Source organism: Lotus japonicus, chromosome 6 (assembly GCF_012489685.1).
Source record: "Lotus japonicus ecotype B-129 chromosome 6, LjGifu_v1.2".
NCBI classification, from domain to species: Eukaryota; Viridiplantae; Streptophyta; class Magnoliopsida; order Fabales; family Fabaceae; genus Lotus; species Lotus japonicus.
The window spans coordinates 48,275,221-48,299,360 of NC_080046.1; the positions used below are offsets into that span (position 1 = coordinate 48,275,221).

At 35.0% G+C, this 24,140-nt stretch overlaps 1 protein-coding gene and 1 long non-coding RNA gene across 2 annotated transcripts; one reads left to right on the forward strand and one right to left on the reverse strand.

Annotated features, from left to right (window-relative positions):
* Positions 1–679: 679 nt before the first annotated feature.
* Positions 680–3,510, forward strand: LOC130723721 (uncharacterized). Its single transcript, XR_009014341.1, has 5 exons — positions 680–1,026; positions 2,227–2,403; positions 2,571–2,654; positions 2,836–2,908; positions 3,151–3,510. It is a non-coding gene; the product is annotated as an uncharacterized LOC130723721 (long non-coding RNA).
* Positions 3,511–15,980: 12,470 nt separating this feature from the next.
* On the reverse strand, positions 15,981–22,661 carry LOC130725931 (transcription factor GAMYB-like). The gene is made up of 5 exons (XM_057577124.1): positions 22,547–22,661; positions 22,158–22,370; positions 21,159–21,538; positions 16,739–17,726; positions 15,981–16,458 (listed from the first exon to the last, which is right to left on the reverse strand). The coding sequence occupies exons 3-5, from the start codon at positions 21,522–21,524 to the stop codon at positions 16,334–16,336; spliced, it is 1,479 nt and encodes a 492-aa protein (XP_057433107.1). The 5' UTR covers positions 21,525–21,538; positions 22,158–22,370; positions 22,547–22,661; the 3' UTR covers positions 15,981–16,333.
* Positions 22,662–24,140: the final 1,479 nt, after the last annotated feature.

Below are 24,140 nucleotides of genomic sequence, written 5' to 3' on the forward strand. Positions count from 1 at the left end.
CTCTCTGTAATATTAGTTATAGTTTGTCTGTTTGTGTTGACTTTATGCTCTCCCATCTCTCCTCCATCAGCATAAAGGTGCACTGACATACATCTTTTAAAGTTATATTTCGTCTGATGAAAATCTTCACTCATGCCTTTTTCATTTTCTGAGAGTTCTGAATCTCTCTCATTTCTCTTTTGATGGAAAAAATTAAATTCTACACCATCATATCTTTCATAATCTTCTAGTGAATGTACCTTTATTTAAACTTTTTTATGCACATATGATTTAATAATAAATTTATTCATTTTTTCTCTTACACTACAACATTTTTCACTTTAGACCACGCTAAATTCTTCAACGGAGGAAAAACCGTGGCCTTAGTATAGTATATGCCACGGTTTAGTAACTGTGGACGCTTGGTGACCACGAGGGAAAAAAAGCGTGGCAAATACAATTTATTCCACGGTTCAACAATTGTGGACAATTGATGGCTACGCCTTTCCAGCTGCGGAAACCTTATCCCACTAATATAACCGTGGCATAAAAATCTATATTTTTTTTTGACAGAAAAAAATTCCTTCCTCCGAAATTTTGTGATTCCCGCGCATGTTTTTGGATTTGGCACAACTAGGATGATTTTTTTATTAAAAAACATTTAAAACTAATAAAGGAAGAAAAACCCCTAACACTCTCATCAGATCACTTCACGATGATAAAGGGAAAAGTTATGAACCCTAGCTTTCTCCATCCTAATTGATCGTGATCGACACCGCTCATCTCGCCGCAAGAACCCATCATGGGGCGGTGGCTGGTCTTCATCGTGGTGGGAATTTGAGCCCAATTTTTGCAAGCGGTGAACGACTCTGTCGATGGCGTTGAGGGGTTTGGAATCATCGGTCTGAGGAGGAAAAGGGTCAAACAAGTCGTCGTCGTCGTGGGTGGTTGGGTTGGGTGGTGGTGGTGGTAGGGAGCCCCTAACATTCCCTCCTCCCTCCGCCCGCACCGCTCATCTCGCGCGTCCCTTCTCTCTCCGCTGTTGAGGTATGTACTTATGTCTGTTGGGGTGGGTTTTTCTATTTTGGGTGTTTTGGTGCTTTCCTCTCAATTAGTAGCATATTCTACCTCCTCTGGTGCCTTTGGATACTTGCTTGCTGATTTAGGTTGTAATTTCGTGGTGCGGTTCTGTATTCTGATTTTGGTTCCCATCTATCATGCTAAAATCTCTTTGGAAAAGCTGTTTTTTCTTGACGCCAGTTATGTTCTGGCCTTGTGTATTTGATGAAGTCTCTAGATGATCTTTGCCACCATGATGGTAGTGGCCTTGCATTTGATAATTGCGGCTGGAGTAGTATTTACCCTCATGGAAGTCTTTGTAGACCTTTCCCAATTGATGAATCCTACATGGGAGTCATAATGGAGACTCGGTAGCCACCTTGTTGGCATAAAATATATTTTCTTCTTTGGAGTTCTTGTAATTTATCCCAATCCTTTTGCTTTCATTATATTTGTCTAGTAATTGAAGAGAGGCCTCTGTTTTTAGCTGTCATGTAATTTCTCTCTTTGAAAATTTATAGTTTCTGTGTTCAAAAAAAGAAGATGCAGCAAATAGAATTAAAGTGAGTAGAGGTGGGGTGTGTCTCTCTTATATTACTTTCTTTATGCATGTAGGGTGAGATTGAGGTAAAAATGTATTGTTTAATCTGCTTGAACATTATCTTGCTCGTGAGCACATTTGTATCTCCAAGAGAAACTAGTCATTTCTTCCTACTTGATTTTTTTTATAGATGACCCTATATATTAGTCCCTTTGTTGTTAATCTTGTGGAGTGCAATCACAGTTCTAATGAGAGATGATAGGTATATTACTAGCATCATGTGAAAGCCTTGATCATATACTTCCTTTGATTTTAATAAAGCTTTTTTCCTTTTCAAAAAAAAGATAATTGTTAAAACTCTGTATTTTACTTGTGTGGTTTGTTTTTTTATCATATCAATAAGTGTTTCAAGTAACTGCTCGTGAGTAAGAGTTAAGATATATATGGGCCAGTGTATGTAGTAGTTCCAAGACTTAAAATATTCATTAAAATCATTGAATAGTTTCTTGCTGTCCTTGGAATCATACTGTTATGCTCTAGTTTTTATGTTGGGGTGGGCTATAGGCTTGGAGCTGTTTGTTTCCTCGGATTTTTAGCAGCTGCAAGATTCCTAACGTTTTGTCCTATGCTTTCCTTGGCTGTTACAGGTTGATGAGGACATGTTACTATTGGTTAGAGGTTGTGTTAAGCCAATAAGGCAGCAAGGGGGTCATGGTGATTTGGTTTTTATGACTGAGTTGATGATTCTGGTTCATGATCCTTATGCTGGGTGTTAATTGGCGAGGTCTAATCTATGCTTGGAGTTGTTCCAAGCTGGTTCCAAGGTTTTTATAAGCTTTTATTTCTAGCTATCCTAGATTTTTAGTATCCATGTAATGTATCTTTTGCTGTTTAGAGTTGGTGTTGTTTTCATTATGTGTCAAGTTATCTATTTCATTTGCATCAATTAGAATCTTCCTTGAACTAGCTTTTTTCTTGTGCTTATTTCTAGTGCTTCCAGGTTAAGCAGGACTGTATCAACTGTGGTGTTTGCATACGCAAGTACTTCTGTGGGACATGTAAACTCTTTGATGATGTAAGTGATTCATCATGGAACTGAAGAATTTTGTGTATGAGAGATGTTCATAAGCTGGTGCTTATTCTTTCACTAAATGTAGCATGTAGTTTGGTGATGAATTATGTAGTTTGGTCCAAACTGATAGTAATAATTTCTTTTATCCTCTTTTTCTTTCCTTATTTCTGAGTTTTATGAACAGGTGCTAATCACTAAACCTAAGGTTCTCAACTAAGAAAGATCTAGAGTGGCTAAAGGACGTAAGGGAACAAGAGGTAAAGATCGTAGAAAGTTGCTTGTGAATATTTTCTCATAAAAATCTAGCTAGCAATTTAGAACAGTGGACATTTGCTTGTGAATTTTCATTTGTGGATAACTTGCATGTATATAGTTTAGCTATGTCAGTGGGTAACTTGTGCAGACAAGTACTCTATTTCAAACTTTTAGCACTATTTGTTAAAATTCTCTTGATAACTTTAGATCATGTTGATTTTTTTTGTCCATTTTTACATGGCAGGCTATACTGGTTTGTTGCAATTGAAGCTGGAATGGGTACAAATGTTTTCTATTGTCTCAAGATTTTGAAGCCTCCCCATATCCAAATTTCCTGTCTTAGGATTTGGACATAAAGAAAGGGCACATACTTTTGCATTTGTTGTTGCAATTTTAACTCGTGGTTAGAATTTTATCCTCTTTTCTATGCTACTTTATAGAGTAACCCCAGATGCTTGCTGCTATGGCTTGTCATAGGCTGAGATGTAATTTAAGTAGGCCAAATAAGAATTAGGCCTTCTTCACTTTACCTTCTTCCTGAACATTTGAAGTCTTTCAGAACATCCTTTATTTGAGTTCATGGGTTTCTTTTGATTGTTTGATATCTTTGTTTCTGTTTCCCTTTCACTCAATGTTTTGGGTCGCCAATAATACTTTTAGAGGACGATTGGATCTAGATGGTAGGTAATATGCAGTTAAGTCGATTGATAGAAATTTCTTCTCATGTTAGCACACCTATCTATCATTGTATTAGGCTTATAATTTTAATGTTAGATTGCAAGCGCAGATGAAAAAAAAGTAGCTTAAAAGCTTCTAGAAAGCAATTGTGGTCTAAAGCTTTCTGTAAAAAACCACTTTGATGGCAACAGTTATAAAACTGTGGCCTAAAAGGCGTTAATAAACCGTGGCATAAACAGCACAAAGAAACCATGGCATAACTTCTCAATAAACCGTGGCTGAAATTTCTAGGGCCACGGTTTCCCAAACGAGGTATTATATAAACCGTGGCATTAAGATTTTAAGCGAACCGTGGATTTAACTTCACAAAACCGTGGCACTTGAGCTTGGCCACGGCCACATACACTGCGACATGAAAACCGTGGCAAAACCGTGGCCTAAGCTTTTAACCACGGTTTTTTGACATATGCCCGCGGTTTTCTGTGCGCAGCAGAAAGCCAAAAATGCTGTAGTGTTATTTGTTTAGAAATAGCTTTTCCTGAAGCAATCTAGCAATCTACAAGAAATCAGAACTTGAGTAATTAATGGGCTTGGACCACGAGATACTAAACATGAACTATTTAGATCGTTGGATATCAAATTGATGTCTTAGATCTTAGATGGTGACGGATTGACAAAGATTGCGATGGAGAGGATACAAATTCCCCACCATCTCTCTCTCTGCATTAGTTGTAGTTTGTCTGTTTGTGTAGACTTTATGCGATCCCAACCCCTCTTCATTAGCATAAAGATGCACTAACTTACATCTTTTAAATCTATCCTTCACCTGATAAAAAAACACTTGACTTCTTCATTTTCCGAGAGTTCGGCATCTTTCTTATTTCCCTTCTTCTAATTGAAAAAATTAAATCCTACACCTTCGAATCTTTCAGAGTTTTCTTGTGCAATTACCTTTATTTTAACTTCTTTACTCCCTTGGTTTATCAACAAGCCTGTTTGTTCTTCTTTTATTTTTTCAAAAATGACTTCTTTTGATCTAATACTCCCTTGAACTTTTTAGATCGTTGGATATAAGTTTAATGGCTTAGGTCTTGGATGGACATAAATTGCGATGGAGAGGGTATAAACCCTCTCACTCTCTCTGTGTGTGCGATTGTGTGTGTGTATTAATTACTGTTTATATGTTTGTATTGACTTTATTCTATCCCATCTCCCCTTCATCAGCATAAAAATGCACTGACCTGCATCTTTTAAAGCTATCTTTCGCCCGATGAAAAACACTTTATGACTTCATTTTCTAAGAGTTATGCATCTCTTTCATTTCCCTTCTTATAATTGTAAAACTAAAACCCACATCTTCGAATCTTTCTAATTATTTTGGTTCAGGTACCTTTATTTAAACTTCTTTACTTGCTTGATTTAATAACAAATTTGATTATTTTTCTTCTTTTTGTGCATAAATGGCTCCTCTAGAAAAAAAAAAAAGGCTTTCGGAGAGTGGAAGAAAGTTGTTGGTGGGATAGAATCATCATCTCAACAAGACAATCGAGATGGTTCCAATGGAGGTGGCCTTGAATCGCTCTCTCCTAGTGGTTCCAAACAAAAGGGATTGCCCTCATTGCCAACGCGAATTCAAGAACACATTTGCTCTTGGAGGCCACATCTGTATCCATAAAACAAAGATTAAATTCACTAACATTAAGTGCAGCAGAAGAAAAAGGCAAGATATTTTTCATGGTTTTCTCAAACCAGTTAAGAAGAGACAATGTAGAAGAGACGAGCAACAACAACCTCCAGAGGTAGTTATTTTATCTGATTCTTCATCTGAGCTAGGTTATGATGTTGATGTCGAGGATGAGTATGATAGCCATGATATATGGAGAGGTTAAGAAGTTATGACATAAATTTCAGTTCACACAAGATTGAAAGGGCTGGAAAAATGTATATGCACATTCCTTGTCAGGTGCCAATGTATACCTTTCTTGATGTGCTCATTCATACCGATCCAAGATGCAATGTGAGAAAAATCATCCAAAAAAAAGGTGATGGATTGGAGCGGCTGTTGGGACTTGAACCACAAAAACTTTTGAAATTAAGCATAATCTTGTGTTTATAATATGTTATTTCTAAGTTAATTAGTTGTTCTAAACTTAATGCTCTATCATGTTGTTTCTGTGACCGAGTTATATTTAAGTTACTGTATCGTAATGGTATAATAATTCTAGGCTTCGTTTGGATTGGGGGAAGGTGATGGAGTGGAATGGAGTGGAGGGGATGGAGCAAGAGGTCCTTTGTTTGGATTAATTAAAAATGGATGGAAAGGGATGGATCCTAGTGGCACACATTCCATCAGATACTACTAATTTCCCCCACTTTTGTTCCCCCCAAATTTGGGAGGAATGGGATGGAGCAAAAAACTGAAGTCTAATAAAATTATTAAAATACTCTTTTACCCTTGTGTATGTAACTCCCTCCATAACCCCATGTATTTACCCCACTCTTCTCCCTTTACTTGCTTGATTTTGCCTCAATTGTGAAAAAAGCTTCATATTTTTGGACTTTTTCGGTGTTCATATTATATCTTTCCACCATGCAAAACTCATTCGTTTATGTTTTTTTCTCTTCAAAGTTACTGACCCGGCTAAATTTATAACTATTCTCTACTTTATAACAAAAATGGGAAGATAAATTTATCATATTTGTTTTTTTCTTCATCATACAAACTGCACATGGAAATTGAATTCAAAGGTTGCTTGCTGGCTTACTGCGTTCTTTTTCTTTGACGTTCACTGTGTTCTTTCCTTTTTTTTTAAATTAACCGCTGGCAGTAAATAATTGAATTAAAAAAAGTAAAATAAAATGAGAATATAAATTTCTACTTTATTACAAAAATGGGAAGATAAATTTCTTGCTGTGAAAAAGATGATAATTATTTTTCGAAAGTTTTGGTAAAACAATAAAAAATAGAAAGGGCAATATAGGGAGAAAAAAGTTATAACTGATTCCGCTCCGTCCGCTGTCTAAATAATGAAGTGGAAATTTTGTTCCGTTCCATTATAAAATACCCAAACAATGAAATGTAATTTTTGTTCCGTTCCATTCCGCTCCATTCCATTCCATTATATTCCGTTCCGTTCCGCTCCGTTGTCTTCCATCAATCCAAACATAGCCCTAGTGGTAAGGTCTAATAGGTTATCATAATACTAGGCTAATAAAGAACTAGATTAGTAGAGAGGCCCAAAACTAACATAAGCATTCGTCCAACTTGGCTTGGAACTCACACGTTTGGGCCTAGCATAAGTGGCTGACCCATTGCTATCAGTGAAGCATTCTATCACACTAGCTTAGAGTTATTTTTTTAGTTGACCAAAAAAAAAAGTGATCAGTTTTATGATTTATTGTGTGTTTCTTTTATTGCTAGGGCACAACCTCTGGTAGCAGCACCTCCACCCCCTTTGGGGGTCCCTCCCCCATTGGGGGTTCCTCCTCCTTTAGGGAGCCTTTCTCATCTTCTTAGTTGATGTTTTCCTTCCCACATTAGGTGGGTTTCTACCACAGTAGGTGGTTTCTCTACCACAATAGGTGGTTTTATTACCCAAATAAGTGGGTATTTTGCTTTCTCCTCTTCTTGCCACTACCACCTTTTCTCCCGCCGTTCCTCCACCACAATCCACCGCCGTTCGCGACAGATCTGCCACCACCGACGCCCAGTCACCGTTTCTTCCATCTCCATCAGATCTCCTGCCACCACCGTCTCCTCGCCGTCCCAGATTTGCGGCAACCACCACCACCACCACCACCGTCAGTTTCTTCCCTGTCCACAAGATCTGTGACCACCACGCTCTCTCGCCGTGTCAGATCCGAGTCCACCACCACCATCTGTTTCCTCCTTCATCAGATCTGTGGCTATCGCCGAATTCCGCCGTCAGCAACAACCACCTTGATCTCCGCCCCCACATCACCATCTGCGGCCTCAACCACTTGCCATCGCTCCACTGTCCTCCCTGGTTCTTGCTGCGGTGGAGTTTGCAACGGTATCCTCCTTGCCAACTTCGCCACCACCACCTCTGTAATGGATGTCTCACTCTCCTTCACAGCTGGGCTGTGCCATGTATGGAATCTTCAGAATGTTTCTGTCTTCCCCTGGTTGCTGGAGTTGCTTGTTTGGCCCCTTGTATGCAGTTGAAGCCTTGTTAGGGCTTTCTTGGCTCGCAACCCCGGCAGAGTCGGTTGAGTTGCCTATGGGAGCGCTGGTTAAAATGATTTTTTTTTTTCGTTCAGAAGCCAATCAGCTTCTCTGGTTTTGGGGTTTGTAGAGACTTCTGTATGACTTCTTAGGGTTTTACATCATGTTTATTTGCTGGGTTTGTCAGCTGAGTGTGTATGCTTGTTATTCATTTTCTTATGTATGTGTGCATTGTTATAGCACTCATAGAGATTTATTCTCGCATGTTGTAAGTGACGTTTGGTAATCCTTTGGGTTTTAATTCCATACATCTTTGACAAAAAAAAAAAAAGCTTAGAGTTAATACCTTAAATGAATCATTTATATAACTTGATATTCATAATAACGAAAATAATACGGTCACATTATAATTTCACCTCACACATAAAGAGATAAGTTATAAATACAATGAGTGATAAAATCAGAGGAATATATGGACAAAAAAGTGAGTGAGAATGAAATTAGAAAAATATAAGGGTGAATGTATCGTAATTGTTTTAATAAAAGCAGTAAAATATCCATTTTTTTTAAAATGAAAGAATTATTATTATTAAGAGATAACGTAACCTGCGCACAAACAAGCAACATGATAAGCACAATAACCAAACGAATGAGCAAATAATAGAAGCAGTAAAATATCCATGTTAGTCAATATATAATTAAAATTGAATTGACCTTCACATTAATAAAAAAATTAGTTAAATATTAATAATTTTTATTTATTCATTATATTAATTGCTAATTATATATTTTTTTCAATTTCTGCAACTTGAGAAAAAAAATTAATATTAATAATAATAATGATAATAATAATTAAAATTAAAAATGAGTTAATATTAACTATCAATAATTTTATTTATTATATTAAGTAATAATTCTTAACCTTTTTAATTTCTCATATTAATTACAACTCAAGAAAGATTTTTTATGATAATAATAATAACAACAACAATAATAATAAGTAAAATTGACTTTGCATTTTTATTAATATATTAACAATATTTTATAGTATACAATGTTAAAAAAGAAATTGACTTGACATTTTCACTAATAACAACATTAATTTGATATTAATAATATTTTATATCTATACCAAAATTATAATAATTTTTATATAATATTAAAAATATTATAAATAAAATCGTGTGACAAGTAGGTATTATATCTATATATCTATCTTATATCAACTTTGAAGGACACCACATATTTTTCCGTCAGCTTCCTCGCTTGCTTCTACAGACGCATATGTTGAGCATGAGTGTTGACATTGTAGTGTTATTGTAGTAAACAATGGAGGTTGGGTCACCAAATATAAGAAAAATAAAGAGCTAAGGACATTTTATAATCAAATTTTTGTAGTCATAACTATGGTGAGCCATTTTTTTTTAAGTAACTCATGCTATACATTAGTTAGTATATCATCTTGCAAAAAAGTCATCAACTATATCATGCCAGTTCTTTCGGTTTTTTCTTGTCTTAAGTTGTTCTTTGTTGGGTTTCTCTCCTGTCGGCACTTGGTGTTGGGGTTTTTTGGCTGTTCTTTGGGTTAGTTAGGCTTTCAGTTTGGCTCTCTATCTTTGTCAATTTTTTATCCCTTCGAGGATGATTGTGTATCTTGTCAATTTCCTCACCTTATTTGAATATAATTTTATTTTCAAAATAATATGAATTAATTTAAGGAAATAAATTTAGTGTATTTTTTTTAGATCAAAGCTTTATTCAAGATTGAAAAAAAGATGAGGACAATCCCCCTCATCTGGGACATTACACTGCTATAGAAGAATTGAAATAGAAAAAATCTTTTATATGAGCACCACCACGTTTGGCCAATTTGTCAGCGTTAGAGTTTGCTTCGCGAAAAATATGTGAAATCTTTAGACAATTAAGCTCAGCAACCCACAAGCCAATCTTATTCAAATAACTAAGAAGTTTCCAAGGTCTATTACTCCGATTATTGACCCAGCCAACTGCTAAAGAGGAATCACTTTCAATTACCAAGTTTCTAATGCTCCGGTTCAAGCAAAATTGAAGCGCCTCATGCATGGCCCTGACCTCAGCCTCAAAGGCAAATCCGTCCCCAATATTCTTTGAGAAAAAACCCAAAATTTCATTCCTGGAATTTCTCAGAATACCCCCTATGTCGCAAATTCCAGGGCAGCCTCTAGCTGCTCCATCTACATTCACTTTGATTAGACCCACGTCAGGGGGAAACCAGGTAGCAGAGCGAATTCTCAGTGGGCTAGAAGGTAGTTTGATAAGCTCAAAGTTCCTGGAGAGCTGTTCAATAGTGTAAGAGCAATTTTGAAGTAAGGGCAAAACCCACCAGCCAATACAAAGGAGGTGAATATCCCAAACCTCCGAGCAGACAAAGCATTTTTGGTTAAAGCACGCATCATTGCGAGATAACCAGATGGACCACAAAAGGGCATACGAAATTAAGCTCTAGAGGATTTTATCAAACACACAACAGAGATAATCCCACTCAGCCATAAGGTAAGACAAGGATGCCTGAATAGCCCGAGAGAGGCCTTCAAGAGGAAGATGGAAGACCACAGGCTCCAAGATTTGCAGCAATGTAAAAATAGATGAGAAGTATGTTCACTCACCTCGTTACAGAGAACACATTGATCTGAATTAGTGAGAGCAACACCTCTAGCTTGGAGAGCGGCTTTAGTTGCAATCTTGTTCCTCAAGACTAAAATTTAGTGTATTTAAAATACGAACTAAATTTAAATGTTTACAAAAAGAAATCATTTTTTTTTTGTTTGAAATTGAAAAAAATAATAATTAAAGGATAGTCTTCTGGTGCATGATGCAGGTACCTTTAATTAAACTTTTTTACTCGCTTGATTTAATAAAAAAATATTTGTTTTTCTCTTATTTGCTTTGAAGTAGTTCCTGCTGATAGAATTTAACAATCTATAAAATATCAGAACTTGAATAATAGGCTTGAACCACGAGGTAGAGTGTAGGTCATGACCATTTTAGATCGTTGAATATAAAATTAACGACTTAAATTTTAGATGGAGATGGATTGACAAAGGTTGTTATGGACATGATGCAAATTCCCCACCTCTCTCTCTCTATCTCTCACTTTCTCTCTCTATATTAGTTATAGTTTGTCTGTTTGTGTTGACTTTATGCTATCCTATCTCACCTTCATCAGCATAAAGGTGACCTGACATACATATTTTAAAGTTATCTTTCGTCTCATGAAAAACACTCCATAACTTCTTCATTTTCTGAGAGTTATATATCACTCTCATTTACCTTCTTGTAATTGCAAAATTTAAATTCTACACCTTCGAATCTTTCATAGTCTTCTAGCGCATATACCTTTGTTTAAACTTTTTTACTCGCATTATTTAATAACAAATCTTTTTTTATTTCTCTTATATGTTCAGAAATGACTCCTTCTTAAACAATCTAGCAATCTAGAAAACACTAGAACTTGAATCTAGCAATCTTTCACAGTCTTCTAGTGCATGTACCTTTATTGATTTATATAAGGACATAAATTTAGTATATTTAAAATGATAACAAAGTTGAAATTTTTACAAAAATAAATCTTTTCTTTAATTGAAAATAATATTTTTAAAGGATAGAAATGATTAGAAAAAAATGCTGCTAATGGATTGCTACAAAAATGTTGTTATTGTGGTTCGGGCATGTTTCTTGGGCCTCGTGGAGGGGCGTAGCCGCGTAGCTATTATTTGAGTTGTAAAACATTTGTGCTCATTGGGGGAGTTTGTTTCCTTTGAAAAAACTTTTATTCAATAATATCTTCTTTTTTCAAAAAAGAAAATTACGTATATATGGTATTTTGACTAGGAAAGGAAAAAAATAAAATGTTCTCTTATTTATTTGGAAAAAAAGGATAAGTGAAATATGAATGTACATTTAGTTCAATAAAATTTATATACATTTTAATAAAATAGTTTGTTAATAAAGAGAAAGATATAATTGTAATTTTAAAAATATTTTTCATTTTCTCCTCTAAATAGTTTTCTTATATATTTGGGAAAAAAATGCTAAGTGAAATATGAATGTAAATTTAGTAAAATAAAATTTATATGATTTATAATAAAATAGTATGTTAATAAAAAAAAGATATAATATTAAATTGAAAAAGATTTTAACCTAACAAATTGAAAACGATTTTCCATTTTCTCCTATAAATATCCATTTGAGTCTCTGCATATTTTATTTTCACCTTTAGAGATTATTATACTCCTATTCTCTTGCCTTCCTCCCTCGTCCTCTTTGATTAGGAATCATTTCATTCCCCTGTATCAGCAATCCGAACCATTTAGTTTATATTTTTTTTTTGAATCCAAATATATATATATATTATATAATAAAAAAGGAAGAGGCTAAACTCATAAATAGGATAATGAGATACAACAAACCCATAATGGGCTCGGATCACGAGGTATAGATTATATCATTAAATTTGTACATCGTTGGAGATAAAATTAAAGGCTGAGATCTTAGATGCAGATAGATTGACAAAGATTGCGATGGAGAGGATACAAGTTGTCTCTTTCTCTCTCTGTATTAGTTATAGTTAGTCTGTTTGTGTTAACTTTATGCTATCCCATCTCCCCTTCATCAGCATAAAGATGCACTGACATATATCTTTTAAATATATCTTTTGTATGATGAAAAACACTACATGACTTCTTCATTTTCTGAGATTTCTAAATCACTCTCATTTACCTTCTTGTAATTACAAAAATTAAATTCTACACCTTCGAATCTTTCATAGTGTTCTAGTGCATGTACCTTTGTTTAAACTTTTTTACTCGCATGATTTAATAACAAACATGTTTGTTTCTCTCTTATTTGTTCAGAAATGGATCCTCCAAAAACAATCTAGCAATCTACAAGACATCATCACTGGAATAATTAATGGGCTTGGACCATGAGATACTAGACATGAACTATTTAGATCGTTGGATATAAAATTAATGGCTTAGATCTCAGATGGAGACGGACTTACAAAGATTGCAATGAAGATGATACAAATTCCCCACCAACTCTCTCTTTCTCACTCTCACTCTCTCTCTCTCTGCATTAGTTAAAGTTTGTCTGTTTGTGTTGACTTTATGCTATCCCAACTCCCCTTCATCAGTATAAAGGTGCACTAACTTACATCTTCTAAAGCTATCTTTCGTCTGATGAAAAACACTTGACTTCTTCATTTTATGAGAGTTTGGCATCTCTCTTAATTCCCTCCTTCTAATTGCAAAAATTAAATCCTACCCCATCGAATCTTTCAGAGTTTTCTTGTGCAGGTACCTTTACTTTAACTTCTTTACTCCCTTGGTTAACAAGCCTGTTTTTTTTTCTTTTATTTTTTCAGAGATGACTCCTTCTGATACAATCTAATAATTTACAAAACTTTCAACCTTGAATGATGGGCTTGGGCCACGAGGTAGATTTCAGGCCTTGAACGTTTTAGATCGTTGGACATAATTCTAATGGCTTAGGTCTTAGATGGACATGGATGGACATAAATTGCGATGGAGAGGATACAAACCCCACCTCTCTCTCTCTCTCTCTCACACACACACACATACACACAAACTGTGTGTGTGTATTAATTATTATTTGTCTGTTTGTGTTGACTTTATGCTATCTCATCTCCTCTTCATAAGCATAAATGTGCACTAAAATGCATCTTTTGAAGCTATCTTTCGTCCGATGAAAAACACTCAATAACTTCTTCATTTTCTAAGAGTTCTGTATCTCTCTCATTTCCCCTCCTCTAATTGAAAAATTAAAACCTACACCTTCGAATCTTTCAGAGTCTTCTGGTTCAGGTACACTTGTTCATACTTGTTTACTCGCTTGATTTAAGAACAAACCTGTTTATTTTTCTCTTATTTGTGCAGAAATGGCTCCTCCAGAAAAAAAAAAAGACTTTCTAAGAGTGGGAGAAAGATGTTGGTGGGATAGAATCATCATCTCGACAAGACAATCGAGATGGTTCCAATGGCGGTGGCATTGAATCGCTTCCTCCTCCAATGGTTCCAAACAAAAGGGTTTGCCCTCATTTCCTACGTGAATTCAAAAACACATTTGCTCTTGGAGGCCACATCCGGATCCATAACACAAAGATTAAATTCACTCACATTACGTGCAGCAGAAGAAAAAGGCAAGATCTTTCTCATGGTTTTCTCACACCCGTTAAGAAGAGACAATGTAGAAGAGACGAGCAACAACAACCTCCAGAGGTAATTATTTTATATGATTCTTCATCTGAGCTAGGTTATGATGCTGATGTCGAGGATGAATATGATAGCCATGATATCATGGAGAGGTTAAGAAGATATGACATAAATTTCAGTACACACAAGATTGAAAGGACTTGGAAAATGTATTTGTGCATTCCTTGTCAGGTGCCAATGCATACCTTTCTTGATGTGCTCATTCATACTAATTCTAGAGAATTTCTTTAGAGGTTGATCAGGTTACTGTTGTGGGGGGAGAAGATGCAGAATTTGGTGTTGAAGCCTGTAGTTATGTTAACTATTTAAGTCGAAGAAGATGAAATGGGTGAAAAATCATCCAAGATGAAGCGGCTGTTGGGACTTGAAGCACAAAAGGCAAAAGCCTTTGAAATTAAGCAAAATCTTGTGTTTATATATGTTATGTTTAAGTTAATTAGTTGTTCTAAACTTGAATGCTTTATCATGTTGTTTCTGTAACCAGGTTATATTTAAGTAGTTGTATAAATATTTCCCATTATATTGGACACTGCGACTATTTCCTTTCGGTCTTATTCTATGGATCTATTTCCATCCTCTTCTTTTCTTACGAACTGAAAATTGAAAAGAACATTAAATGTTGTTTGAAAACTTTGTTCTCTCATTAATGATATCCTTTTTCCCGATGTTGTTTTTTCAGCATGATGTTCTCTTGTTTTTTTTGGTATTTATTATGAAAAATCAAATTTGGGATTTGAATCTACTAAATAAATAGTGAACACATTTAAAAACAAAAAAAATCATGTAAATAAATTCTGGAAAATTGTATAGCTTTTAATAAATTTAATAATTGTGTTTAAAAAAAAATGCACTGTCGTCTGTCAGTGACTTCCGTCTAGTCAACTAACGGAACTTAACAGAAGGGCCTCAATAGATCGTTCTGGAATCATGAGGGACGTTGACCGCACGTTTTAAACACAGGGGGTGCAGACTGCACATTTGTGAAACATCAGGGACCCAAACTGAAATTAAGCCTAAATTTTATATCTTGGGTTTGTATCTTCCAATATCAAAAAGATACAACCTAATTGATGTAGGAGTTTCTTCTATTCACTAGAATTACATCTAAAAGATACAACTTAATTGGTAAGCTGTTATGGACATCCACACATCTAAATTTCTGCTATACATATTGTTATTAATACACATTTCTCATATTTAAAATTGGAATTACATAAATTGCAATTCTCAGATTTTTCTAGGACTGTAATTAATACTCCCTCCGTTCCTAATTATAAGACCTAGTTTTAAAATTTTCTAGTTCCTAAATATAAGACCTTTAACAATAATCTAGCAAAAAGTATTCTACTCTTCCATATATAACCCTTACATTAATGGTGTGTTTTCAATTCCAAAGTTTTAATTACCACCTACCATTTATTAGTGAGAGAAAATAACAAAGGGTAAATATGGAAGAATGTATGCATTTTTAAAAAACCAAAACACTAATTAGACACATTTAATGTTTTCTTAATAAGCGCAACTTTTTGTATTAGGTCTTATAATTAGGAACGGAGGGAGTATATAATCTAATGAAAAAAAAATGTTTTGAATGAATTAAAGTATAGATCCGTGAAGTAGCATCCTGACAAGAGTCAATTTCAGTTACAATAAGAGTCATTAAAGCTAAACAAAGAAAAAATTAAGATATTAATTATGGTGGTGTTGCAGCAACACTCAAGTAGAGAGCAACTGCTTCACCCAGAAAAAATACAAACTTTGAAATCCATATTTCTTATTAAATTCTAAGAACTACTTTGGCCCTGTTTAGAGAAACTTATTCGAGCTGATCTATAGCATAAGATCTTATGTATGTGTTTGAGATAAGTTATGTAAATAGCTTATAGTAATATAAATCTCTAGTTGTGCTGTTGAAGGCAATATAAATCACAAGCCAAATCGAGCAACAAAAAATACACGCATAAGCTTATGGAAGTCGCATAAGGAATAAATACACAGTTCATAACACTTCAAACAACAACAATCTTCCAATATCAACACTACCTAAAGTGACAACATGAGATAAGACTATCTTCATAACATGACTGATCACAAATGAAGGTTCTAGACATGACTGACAATACATTAAAAAAGCATTGACCTTATAGTGATTTGTAAGTTGACCATGCACGTATACCAGCACTATATATTAAGGTCAAAGCAATATCCAGATCATCCATTTAGCACTTGAGAGTGCTAACCATGAAAATCTTCATGAAGAAGTGCACTTCGCATCTTTTAGAACAGAATGATCATTGCCACATATCATTCCCAAACCAACCCAAGTCAAATACAGCATCAGGCCTAGAAATATTTATCTGATTCAAATTCTCTTTATTACTGAAGCTATAAGCTGTATCTGCCTCATGCACATGCTCTGTCAAACAAGAAGAAAATTTGTTAATCAGACTCCTAAAATAAGTTCATGGACCACATTAAAAACTAAGTTTAATTTTGATATGCACAGTCAGGATAAAACTTCTTTACACTGACAGTCAATCATTTAATGCCACATATTTAAAAGTAGTTACGTTCCTTTTCATTTCAATTAAATTAAAAGCACATTTTATGAGGCGGAGACCAATCAGTAGATGTTTTACATTGACAGTGCATATACATTAAATCCTAAAACTAAATGGTGTGAAAAAAGAGCTAACCTGTTTCAACTGATTGAGGCTCATCCACCAAGCACATTCTAATAGGAGTATAGTCTGAAGTAGACTGACCTAAGGGGGAATGTGTCTCCAGTTGTTCATTCCATTCTGTCTTTGCAGGATTAGAGGCTAAATTCTTGTCTGTTTCAACAGGAACAGTGTCTTGCAAATCAACATTAGAGACTTTCAAACTCTTTGAATGGTAGATTATAGATTCCAGCAAACCACTGCTTTCTGGAGAAACAGGATCTGACTGAGTAGTAAGTTCAACTGGAGGAGAAATCAATGTATCAACAGACTCAAGTGAAGGAAGTTGGGGTGCAGGCCTGCCCCAGCCACCTTGTTGAGTCTCGAAATATTGGAGTGAAGGGAGCTCCAACTTCGTGGCCCCGGATACGGCCGCAGAAGAAGAAGAGTTATTGCCATTTGTGGCATGGCTGCCAACCAGGTTATCCCCGTGAAACTGATAGCTGACGCTAAGAACAGGGTCATACAGAGAAGAGTCAGAATTGTTCTCACAAGTATAATTGCCATACAACTTAGGAGGGTCAGAAGTGTTCTCATAAGTATGATTACCATACTGATCAAACACAGCAGCACTGCCCAAACTAGTATGCATCATATCTGACTCCGGAAGCTGCTTGGAGGGATGCACCATTGGCAACAAGATGTAACCACGGGATGGATCCGGATTTTGCTCAACCACGCTGTTTTCAGGCATTTCGAAAATTGATGGCTCGTATAATACATCCCGACGAAGTTTGAAATTTCTAAAATCCACATCAGGTGCGACAAAATTGTTGTCTGTTTGTGAGAGATCATCATGATGGGTGGCTTCATTTGTCAAGGTGCCAACATTTAGGTTTTCTTGATTGCCAGTGAACACCCGTCGACATATTTCCTCGGGGTAGAGTGGCAAGCCGGCTCGTTGCATTCTCTTGATTCTGGTGTTCCAGTAGTTCTTTATCTCGTTATCTGTACGTCCAGGCAACTGAAACAGAGAAAGGAATGAACACAAAGTAAATAGGTTAGAGAAAAATATATATTAGGCTCAATGACACACAAAACAAGAAACATTAACTAGGAAGAAATAAGGAAAGGATGTTGTACGAGAAGGTGCATTATATAGATTATGTAGTTTGCACTTTGCAGCTTAATATTCAATTCTCTATCCAACCCAACCTGCTTAATATTCACTGCTTGCCAGCAAAAGCTTCAGTAGATTTCTTTACTCTATTTTCCTCTCCCACACTTGTCCATTCAAATTTCTAGATTTTATGAATATTTGCAGAGGCATCAGATTTCAATACTGTCCTACCAAATTTTTCAATATTCACACTGATTATATCTTCATAAGAAACAAGTATGACCACGAAAAAAAAAATCATGCAAACTAGGGAAAATAAGATGGCACACAGTTCAGAAATGTAACACAATATACAATAACACCAATGAACTCAAGTAGGCATGGAAATGAAACTTAATTCACCATGAACATGTTTATACTTTAGGCTGCTGTATATATACAAAATTTACAGTTCTCCAATAAATTAAATATACTGCTATAATTGCACAATTGCCCTGTTGGTAGTCATAGGAACATGCTTCGGTGTATAAAGTTTGACTATTAACTAAAACACATATTTAGAAAATTCATTTTAACTTTTGTGGTTACTTCAAAGATTCAGTTCAATTATTTGTGAAATATAGTTATAATTTAGTTGCTATATTTTTTTTTTGATCAGCAATTTAGTTGCTATATATTGTGCATTAATAAGTATATTTGTCCTATATTGGTTGAGAATAGAAATAGTCCATATACGATTTGAAGATTAAGTCATGGAGGTAAATTCATATATATATATATATATATATATATATATATATATATATATATATATATATATATATGGAATTAGATAGAAATCCATAAAGCCACAAGACTGTCATGAACTCATATTATCATAAATAAAGTGCTTAAAATATAACAACTCCACACCAAGTTTTTGACAAGAGACAAGGCATAAAACTTAAATCTTAAACATCTAAAACTAATCAAGCAAAGCATTTCAAGTTAAAATCTCTGTAATCATCTTCCAATGGAGCTGCGAACAGCAGCACTTGAACTTGCGTTCCCACTCCCAGACACTTTTAGACAAAGACAACAAGAAGAAGATGAACAAGTAAGGCTTGAAAAGACCAGAACAGGAGAAGATAATGTCACAGAAGCAGGGCTCGAACAGAGGAAACTGAGAAGCAAAGTTCAAAGTCAAAATATGGCAGAAAGGAAGCACAGACGACGACAACACCACTGGACAGAAGCTTAGGCGACGGCGCAATAAGCCAAGGATGGAGGAGTGCCATGTTCCCTGCTGCTGGAAATTTGGTGCAACAAGGGTTCGAATGAAATTGGGTCACAATACCGGGATAATAAAGTGTGATAAAATTTGCATGTGGCCTGGTTGAAAGAGTGTGAATTGGTAATAGCCAGACGCAAGTTGAATTGCACGAGAATGGTAGTAAATTGGTAATTGCCAGACACAAGTTGAAGAATTTGCCCTAGATCTGCTCCTCACCGCATTGAGTCCACATGCAAATGAGCGAACCGATGTTTACCGCCACCAACTCTAGCCTTTAAAATGCACCACCTTCTCTCAGCTTTCCCAATGCATTGCATTGCAGCATTCTAACATTCTATTCACTCACTCAGTCATTTTCTCTTCTATCTATCACTCATCACCATGATAATGAGAGAAAGCCCCAACCTAGAGGCAGCACCATTAAGACTCAAAGCACTTACCATACTCAGGGACTCTAACGTCACATTAAGAAGATGGACCCACCACCTCTCTCTAATCTCTCCCACACAACTCTCGCCACCACCCTCTCCCCCCAAACAATTAGACCAACTGCCACTCAACCAGGATAACTGCATCCCAGGTGCACCTCCAGCTACCTAACCTGGAGGTGCTGAAGCTTTGGCAGAACAGCTTCACTGCAGTGATTCCTCCAAAGCTTGGTGAGAATGGGAAATTGGCTGAGGCTGCAGATTTTGACGTTACTAAGAAACTTTCTGTTTGGATCTTTGCCTGATGAACTTGGTCAATGCTACACACTCCAAAGAGTTTGTTTGGGTCAAAACTATTTAACTGGTTCACTACTACATGATTTTCTTTATTTTCCTGAGCTATCTCTTTTGGAACTGCAGAACGACTGTGTCACTGGTGAGCTTCCACAAGAAATAAGCAACCCGCCCTCCAAACTTGCACAGTTGAGTCTTTTAAACAATCCCTTATGAGGGTGTTTGCCAGCTTCAATAGGAAACTTTCCGAACTTGCAAATTCTGCTGCTTAATGGAAACAGATTCTCAGGTGAAAATCCCACAAGATATTCGGAGATTGAAATTCTGTTGGTAACACTAGACCATTGACTGAATGGGACATATTTAGTTAACACTAGACCACAGATTTAAATTCCTTCCCTTGACTCTGACTGCTAAATCCGACAAGATAGAATAATGTCTATTTAATATAATATCTTCAACAATATAACCAACCAATAAAATCAACAGAATTTAATATCTTGTTCTCAAAAAGTAGAAAATGTTTGTACTAAATACATTTTATTTATGTATACTAATGCTTTCATAACGAACACCCCATAGAAGCTTTTATTTGGCATTTATAGCTTGGAACAGAGAGGATGAACTATGAAGCACCTCAAATGACTCTTTAACTCATTAAAAGAATGACCCCGTTTTACCAATAAATAACTTATTTATTATTACATTACAAAATCAATAGAAGATTCATGTAACTTCTTGATAAGAAACAGAAAATAATTTTCCATCAAAGAATAAAATGGGACATTTTGTTAATTAATCAGATAACCAATAAAATGGCATCACAAAAGGCCTTAAAGTTATTCAATACAGAAAATTACTCCCAAAAGCTATGAAATGTTAAGAGATTGCAATGATATCACCACAGCAAAATCGCAATGCTTAAACAATCCAATAGGATCAAATTCACCTAATGAAAATTTTGTTGATCAAGAGTCAAACTAAAGATTTGCAAGCATGAAGAAGCATGAGTAAAAATATATCTGGGGAGGGGCACCATGCTTGAATATCACACCTCAATGGCAATTAAGCTTAGACCTATTCGAATCGCATCCAAAATTCAGAGATCAACATATTGTGAGGAACTATAAGCCTGTATATTCTTTGTGGAATGCACATCTATTTTTAAGTTTATATTGACAAAAACAGTACCACATTCTATTAAAACTGCATTATCCATACCAGAAATTCATCTTTAGTGCTATCAAATGCAAACCATGACCGGTAAGCTTCCACAGTTTAGCCAAACAACAGCATAATATACAATGGCAAAACATTAAAATGAGTTAAATTACTACAAACCTCTGCAGCCATTCGAGCCCATTTATTTCCCATTTTAGCATGAAGCTCGAGGATCCGGTTCTCCTCCTCCGTAGTAAATGCACCCTTTTTCAGATCTGGTCTCAAATGATTTGCCCATCGCAGACGGCAGCTTTTTCCACAACGGGCAAGTCCTGAATGCTTTTGAACTGCATTCCAATTCCCTTCCCCATGCTTTTTGACATAGTCAACCAAAATTTCATCCTCTGCTGAGGTCCAGGGGCCTTTCTTCAGAGGACCTTCTCCTGTCGAGTTGCCTCCGCTACTACCTTCTTCAGCTGATAATGATGACCGGCGACGCTTGGTCACTTTTTGACCCTCACTCCCACTTGTTGTGGTGCTACTCATGACTCTCAATATGCCTACATGTGTAGAGAAATTTTCCAGGTTTTAAGGCATAATTAAGACAGTAAAGGAGAGTAGCCACAAGTCAGCATCACTAAAACCAAAAATTATGTTAAGAGGCATGCTACAACATTTTGCAACAGTCAGACCTTCACACATTCAAATTTAAAGTTTTCACTTTTCAGTCATGCACATGTGATTATTTTTTTGAAAATTTTCCAGGTTTTAAGGCATAATCAAGACAGTAAAGGAGAGTGGCCACAAACCAGCATCATTAAAACCAAAAATTATGCTAAGAGGCATGCTACAACATTTTGCAACATGACACCTTCACACATTCAAAATTAAAGCTTTCACTTTTCAATCATTCACATGTGATTATTTTATTGAAAAATGACAACTTTTGTTAAGTTTCAAAATCCAAAATCAGATACTGATCCGCAAATTCATGAATCAAAACCAATGAATAAAAAATCCAAGCAGTGTTTTGTTCTTGATTGTATGCCTGTCAGGCTGTCAGTTATTTCAATTGTTAAATCCAGCCATGCATGAGAAGCAGAGAATACATAAATCAAATAAAGATTCAAAATTCATAAATAAAATTGAACAAAACAGATACATAGAAAAGAGATTCACCTGAATAAATCAATTATCTCCAGCTCAAGTGTCTATCTACCCTCTTCAAAATTACAGCAAAACTGATCCTTGGAACCAAGAAAATGGAAGTAGAATGGATGAATGAAGATGATAACAAGCCTTCAGAATTCAGATTAGGACTTCTCCTTTGCTGAATCAGAAAATCAAGAATCACCACAAGACAGCCTTATCTCCACGTTCAATCACATTTTTCTGATACAAGACACGAAATTGAATACAGTCAATGACACCAATCACCCAAAACAAAAGAAAGATACAAAATTTACTCCAAAAACATGAAAATTCAAATGAAAAATCAAAACTTTGAACACCCCAGAACAAGAAATGAGAAGAAAAACAAAACCCAGAAAGTGATTTGAGAAATGAACCTGAAATTGAATAAAAATGATTCATGAAAAGGGAAATGATTAAAGGACCCTCACAAGTACAACAACAACAGATCCAAATATATGAGTTGATGAAACTTGATGTGTACTTAGCTTTCACGAGTAGAATATTGTTGGTATTATTTTTGGATTTAATGTAGTATAAAACACTACAAAAATAAAAGATTCAATTTTTCAAAAAATAATAAATATAAATTTTTTGTTTTTTAGCTTGAAAATGAAAGTTAAAAAGAAACTTGAGTTAAAAGCGACATGGTCGCAATCGGTGAGAAAATTTAGGAGAGATAAGGAGGAAAGAGTAAACTTTTTTTAATATTAAAAAATAATTAAATTTCACTTTATTATTATTGATATATTGATAAAGAGAGAGAAAATGAATGAACCTAGCTAAGAGAGAAAATGAACCTTTTTTGTGTGTCCGGAATATATTGATAATATACGACTGAATCAAATGCGGAATATATTGACTCACTGAAAACTAGGGCCACGAGTTCAAAATGGGAAACTATCAATTACACATAAGATGATATATATAAAATTCATACTCATCTTAAACTTATTAGGAACCACTTTAATTAGTTCATTTTGAGGGGGACAAAATCATGGCCCAAAATCATAACTTAACTTCATTCTTCACTAGATTCTGTGAGTGAAAGTAGTAGCAAAGGAACAAACAACCAAATCATGTAATCCATGAGTAATAGAATCAAAAGGACAAATCATTGAATAACTTTGGTCATGTAGAGATAAAACCTTTAATGAACTTTTTCTTGTCAGGGAATTTAATGAACTTTGATGGATGTATGCCAGTGTTAAAAAGTTTTACACTATCATCTAATTAAAATTCATAAACATTGCATAGTTAAATTTGAATTTAAAATTTAAAATTGAAATAGCAGAAAGATATGATTGGATCTTGAATGCATGCACGTTCATTTTGTTTATTTTACAAAATCATTTTGTTTTTATCAGTATTCTTAATATTATTAGAATTTCAATAAATAATAATGAATATAAAATGTATTTTATGAAAAATCCAGTTGTGTTGTTTTATTAATAGGGTATTATATGCATTCTGAATATTAGAATGTCGTGAGTTTAAATCTAAAAACTATTTGATTCTAAAATATTGTCGTGCCACATAACTATAACAAATTAAACATAATTCTCTCTAGCACGAGGCGAAAAGCTTAGGCACATACAACAACACATGAAGTGGAAATTAAAAGAAATTGAAACTGAAAAGATGAGGATGAAGGGAACTTACTAGATAAATGGAATGCAAGTGTGGGAAAGATGGAGCTGAAGAGAGAATGAAGGTGGCGGTGTTTGTATATATAGGTTATTAATAGGTTATAAAGAAAGTATAGGCGGTGTGTTTTTAGTATGTGAGGGATATATTTAAGTATCTCTAAACCGCCTAATAAAATGGTTACTATTATATATTTTGCTTTAAAGTAAAGTAAAATATCTTTTGATATAACTAATCATAAGAAACAAGGGAAAGAATTCGAGATAGAGGGGTATAGAAGAAATTGAAAAAAATAAACAAAAGAGAACCCCTAACCCTTAAACT